General features: G+C 37.4%; 1 protein-coding gene across 1 annotated transcript in view; it reads right to left on the bottom strand.

Moving 5' to 3' along the window:
* The window catches only part of LOC102824565 (ATP-binding cassette sub-family A member 3-like), a 133,206-nt gene that overhangs the window by 112,452 nt on the left and 14,380 nt on the right, over positions 1 to 6,374 (bottom strand). Inside the window, exon 4 of the mRNA XM_006875983.1 lies at positions 3,942 to 4,201. Within this exon, the coding sequence (XP_006876045.1) occupies positions 3,942 to 4,201 (260 nt within the window). The remainder of the gene's footprint in view (positions 1 to 3,941; positions 4,202 to 6,374) is intronic.

Here is a 6,374-nt window from a genome sequence, read left to right as displayed (position 1 = left end):
AAAAAATGGATGGAGATCTACTTTATTGTACACTGGGAACAAAAATATAGAGAATTAGAGGTTGTTGGCTTTTTGTTTCTTTAAGTTCCCTAGAGATCAGTCCTATAATTGATCTTTTATTTAACAAAAAATCCAGATGGCAGAATATATTACAAAAATGTAAGACTTACATGCAAAACTACAAAACACTGTTGAAAGAAAAGAAGATCTAAACGAATGAAAAGATATTCTATGAACATGGGTCAGAAGATTTACTAATGTTAAGATGGCAATACTCCACAAACTGGTTTACAAATCCAACCCCATCCCTATCAAAATCCCTACCTGTTATTTTACAGAAATTGAAGTTTCTAAAATTCATAAAGAAAAGATTACTGGTAAATACAATTTAACAATGTTGGTACAGAAATATATAAAAAGTCTGAAGGTTTTTGGTAAATGATACCATCAGTGAAAGAAAAAACTAGTACAATGTTTAGTGTGTACTTATTATATAATAGAATAACACAGCCTTGATATAAAAGCCTAACAAGGGTATTATAAGAAATGATAATTACAGGCTAATTTTTCATATTAACAAATATTATAAACATTGTAAACCAAATATGGACAAATACTATCAGTGATGTATGTTGAGTTTCTTCTTCTTAAACAGCATTAAAAAAAAAAAAAAATCATTTCCACACAAACAGAAGCTGAGAGAGTTCAAGTCCACCAGATAGGCACTACCAAAACTATTAATAGGAGTCTTTCAGAGAGGGAAGATACTAGAAAGGTATTCAAAACCTTTAAGGAAGATCTCCAGCAATGACAATAACATAGAAAAGTATAAAGACTTGTCATAAGGTATGCATGCTTGATCATTTTAATTATTTTGTTCTTTATGCTTTATAGTGACAAATGCATTTTTTAAAGGATAAAATTAGATTCAAGGGCACATGAAATATAAAGATGCAATTGGTGACAATAACAGAACAGTTGGGAAGGAAGAGAGATAGTGGACGTATAGAATTTCTTGTACATTACTGAAATCAATTAAATAGGTATTAACTTCCACGAGATGGTATAAGGACGCCTGATATTGTTGCTGTTGTTAAGTGCCATGGAGTTGGTTCTAACTCATAGTGACCCAGTGGTTCAAACCGACCTTATGGTTCAAACGGACCTTGCTGTCCTGTGCTTATCCTACAGTGCCACACCAAGACTCTAGGAGCTCTGATAGTATAGTGGATTAGAAGCTGGGCTGTTAATTGCAGGACCAGTAGTTTGAATCTACAGGCTTTCTGCTCCTGTAAACATTCACGGTCTCGGAAACCCTATGCAGGGTTTGAGAAGGAAACACCTCAGAGGCACACAACCACCACCACCATCAGGATGTTATAAGTACAAGACATCAAACATAATATTCAAAGTAACCACCAACACAATATCTAAAAAATGTACACAAAGGAAAGGAGAAGGGAACCAAATGGCTCACTGAAAAAACAAGCAAACAAACATAAAAGCTGGTACTATTAGAGGGTATACACAAAGGAGGCTTAAGATATGCTAAAAGCAACAAAAAACAACTAACAAAATGGCAGAAGTAAGTTCTTTCTTATCGGTACTAATAAAGAATGCAAATGGACTAAATGCTCAAATCAAAAGCAGAAAGTGGCAAAATGGAGTGAAAAAAGCAAGCTTTCCAAACCTAATAAGCCTATAGTAAACTTAAAGGTTGTTGTTGTTGTTGTTAAGTGCCATCGAGTCAGTTCCGACCCATAGCGACCCTGTACAGGGTTTCCGAGGGTGTAAATCTTTACGGGAGTAGGAAGCCTCATCTTTCTCCCACGGAGCAGCTGGTAGTTTCGAACCTCTGACCTTAAGGTTTGCAGCCCGATTCGTAACCACTACGCTAAACTTAAAGGTAGTATGTTGAATATTTTCTTTCTGAGATCAGAAATGATAAAAGGATGTCTATTATAAACATTTCAATTTTATGTTGCACAAAAGACAGTATCGTTGTTGTTGTTGTTGGGTGCTGTGGAGTGGATTCTGACTCACATAGACCCTGTATAGAGTTTCCGAGTCTGTAAACCTTTAATGGATCAGAAAGCTTCATCTTTCTTCCTAGGAGCAACTTGTGGGTTTGAAGTGCCAACCCTGTGGTTAGCAGCCCAGTGCATATTCTACAGTGCCACAATATAGGTAGTGTAAAAAAAGGTAAGGAAAAGGTAAAACGATTGAAATAAAACTGTCATTGTTTACATATAAGAGTTCCTGGATGGAATGAAAACATTTGTGCTTGACTAGTAATAAAAAAGCTGGAGTCCTGGCGTGGTGCTGTTGATTAATGCATTGGACTGCAAGGTTGGTTTGAACTGCAAGGTCAGCGGTTCAAGCTAACCAGTCACTCCTTGGAAACCCTAAACACGGTTGCTATGAGTCGGAACCAACTCAGTGGCACTTCACAACACATATCTAGGTTAGGGAGTGTGGTGGCTCGATACAGTAAGCACTGGAGTGTGAACCACAAGGTCTGTGATTCAAGCCCACCATCAACAAGGCTATGGCAGCTCTGAAATTTAATGTGAGCAAGTTAACTCTATGTTCACCAGTCATAAACACAAGAGACATAAACTTCATAATATGCCATTTATTTTTGCTAAAAGGAAGGAATTTGCTGGGTTTAAACAATACAGAGAACAGAACAGAAAAGAAAAAAAAAAAATAGGTGTGAACCAAATCTTAGAAAATTTATCTCCTTAAATGGAGTTGATTCAACATGCCAAAAAGAGTTCCTACATTTATATCCATCCATGTTATAGGACAATTACCTGAAAACAATATACAAGACAGAAGAAAGTGAGGGAGCTAATAGATAGATGACAGACGAGACTCCTGAGTGAGAAGAGCTAGGTGGCTAAGACATAATGTCAGCCTGGTGTGGCGAGTGGAGTGGTCACTCACTCATAAAGGAAGGAAGCAGATGACACGAGTCATGAGTGCACAAAAGAGGGATCACTGAGCACTCACTGTGTGCTGGACACTGCCCGAAGCACTCTTCACGTAGACCTCATTCATACCTCACAATGGTAGGTCTGGAGCTAAAGTTTTCACGCATCTCATTTCCTATCCTGACAGTTCTGCAATGGGCTCAAGCTGAGCTGAGCAATTGTGAGGATGCTGAAGGACAGGGCAGTGTTTTGTTCTTTTATATGTACCGTTGCTATGAGTGGGAACCAACTCTATGGCACCTAACAACAACGCTGCAAGTTAGGTATTACTAAACTCAATTTATACCTGAGCTAGAAGAGTTACACAACATCTTAGAGAATTAATAAGTAATAGAGCCAAGATTCAAACCTATGGTTTACCAGAGTCCCTGAAACAAAGTAAGTACTTATTAAATAATATATAAGTAAATAATCACTGAATGAATCATTGACTGCGTGGACGAATGATTGCATTTTGAACAACAAAGCCTCTGGTCTTAATACAACATTCTCTTGATCAGGAATTGATAGATGAAAAGAGGCCATTTTGAAGAAAAAATTTCAGAGATCAGAAATTGGTAAAAACAAAACAAAACAAAAACCATAGATTTATAGAATCTAGGAAATGAGTTGTATTTTAAATTTATCTAAATGCAAGTCCAAGAACCATTTGATTATTCTTCATAGCTCCCCTAATTCCAAGGAGGTGTTTTGAGCATTTGGCATTTAACTTCAACCTGCAATATTCTTGTGGAAAAAAACAAAACTAAACTAAACACCAAACCAACACTTTTGATAAAAACATAAAATCTTATAAAATTGCCAAGAGATTTAAGTGTTCACTACTTGGCTGCTACTGAAATTGTGCTGAATGTGCAGAGATAATCTAATCTGCCATCGAAATTTGTCCACAGACTCTACATTTTCTACAGAAGCAATTATCTATCATCAGAAAAATGGAGTTACCTTCAATCTGTTTTCTTTTTCCCACACAATGGATTGAATGAGGGTAAAATGATTCATAGAGAACATAAACAGGATTACTAAAGGGATGAAGAAACTAGAATATTTAAAGAACATGTCATCCCGGTACTCTGGGTATGGAAATCGCTGAATTAAAACGTCGATATCATCTAATAGATTTTTTGCCGCAACGTTGTTATGATAGAACATGATGGCCTTGTCCACGGAATGCTGCAAGAGGAGGAACCCTTCGGTGATGTACCCTAAATGAGAAAACACATTGTTAAGTACAACAGACCAATAATAGCACAAAAAGAAAAATATCAAACATACCAAGGACAAATAATAAAGCCTACAGCGATACCAAGCCAATTTTCAGAGCACAAAGCTATGAAACACTTCAGTAATGAGTATTTTCTAAAAGGAACTGACTTCTCAGAAGTTAGCTACTGTGTGAAACTACAGAGCTGCTTTCTTCAATTTCAATCAACTGAAATGAAGCAGAATTGAATTAATTATTTGAAAGAGAAAGCTCATGAAAGCAATGATAAATGGACAGTTATATGAGCTGATGGCCACTAGGCAGTACCACTTAATGTGTGGTCCTTGGAGCTGTACCAGTGTGCAAAAATTGCTTACTGTCTTATCATCTGTGTGTTGAAATCCAGAGTAAGCATTTAAAAACTTTAGAAACTTGGCATTGCCATGACACTCTTCATTGATTTTTACATGTTCTTTATATATTGTTGTTGTTGTTAAGTACCGTGGAGTCGATTCCGACTCATAGTGACCCTGCACATGGTTTCTGAGGCTGTAAATCTTTATGGGAGCAGAACGCCTCATCTTCTCCCACGGAACAGATGGTACCAGAGCGCCTTCCTTATAATACATTATGTATTATGAATTCAAATCTTGTGTCAGATATACATATTATACATATTTTCTGCCATGTAAATTTTGCCTTATTCTTTAAAAGCACTTTTCATATGTTGTTGTTGTTGTTAAGTGTCATCGAGTCAGTTCCAACCCATAACTACCCAGTATAGGGTTTCCGAGGAGCAGCTGGTGAGTTTGAACTGCCGACCCGGAAGTTCAAATGACTTTGAAGTATTTAATTTTCATAAAGACTACCAACTTTATTGCCTTTTTTTGCCCTTATAATAAATGTCTTTGTGTCCTAGTGAATCATTGCCTAACTCAAATTCTTAAACATTTTGTTCTAAGATCTTTATGATTTTAACTTTTACCTTTAGATTTATCATCATATTAGTTTTTCTGTAGGGTGTGAGATAATGATCAATATTAATTTTTCCATATGGATACCAACTTGCTCCAGCACTATTTAGTGAAAACATTTTCCTTTTTCCCATGAATTATATTGACACTTTCATGGAAAAATCAAGTAACTGTATATCAATGGCTCTATTTCCAACAGCCCATTCTTTCCATTGGTCTATTTGTTCATGCTTACAACAATGTGACAATGTCTTAATTACTGTTGCTTTATATGAGGGTGAGTCAGAAATTATCTGCACTCTGGTGGTAGAATTTATTTTAATCAACTTCTAAAGAAGACAACTATATCATTTTTCGACACAATCTCCTTGCTTTTCAATACACTATGTGCATCTGTTAGTATGCTTTCATATTCCCTTATTAAAAAAATGTTTTAGGCTGAGCTTTGAGTCACAAATGCACCACTGTCTTCACGTCTTCATCAGAGGGGAATCTTTGCCCTCAAAGGGCTGCTTTCAGGGGACAAACAGGTGAAAGCATTAGTTTGGGTAGGTTTCCACACTAGCTGCTACTTCCTCAGCCTAGCCAGCAACATGAGGGAGTTTCTTTAGGAGCCTCCCAAGTCTTTCCTGTGGAGTCCTGGTGTGGCGCTGTGGGTTAATGCTGCAGACTGCAAAGCCCTTTGATAATGCAAGGTTGGCGGTTCAAGTTCACCAGCTGCTCCTCGGAAACCCTACACAGGGTTGCTATGGGTCGGAACCAACTCGATGGCACTTAACAACAACAATAACAAATCTTTCCTGTGGGGACCAGGCAGGTTTCCCTAGACCAAAAAGTCTGTAAGAGGTTGTAAAATCCCCCTCTATGCGCAGCTTCCAGAGGTTTTACAAAGTGTTGGGCAACTTTTGTAAAATTTCTGGTTTAATCCTATTATCAGTTTTAGAGTCCTGAGGTGGCCCTGTGGGATAAAGCAGTGGAACACAAGGTTGGTTTGAACCACAAGGTCAGTGGTTCAAGCTCACCAGTTGCTCCTTGGAAACCCTATACAGGTTCACTATGAGTAAGGATCGACTGGACAGCATTTAACTTAAAAGTGACTGGCTTACAAGTTTTCAAGAGGGGGTTTCGTTTCAGAGTGTGTAGAGGAAGGTAGAATCCCCACTGAATAGTTTTCATCTTGTCTAGAAAGGAGCTCTGGTA

This window comes from Chrysochloris asiatica, unplaced genomic scaffold (genome assembly GCF_000296735.1).
Source record: "Chrysochloris asiatica unplaced genomic scaffold, ChrAsi1.0 scaffold00348, whole genome shotgun sequence".
Taxonomy (NCBI): domain Eukaryota; kingdom Metazoa; phylum Chordata; class Mammalia; order Afrosoricida; family Chrysochloridae; genus Chrysochloris; species Chrysochloris asiatica.
This window is presented reverse-complemented; position numbering and strand designations above follow the sequence as displayed.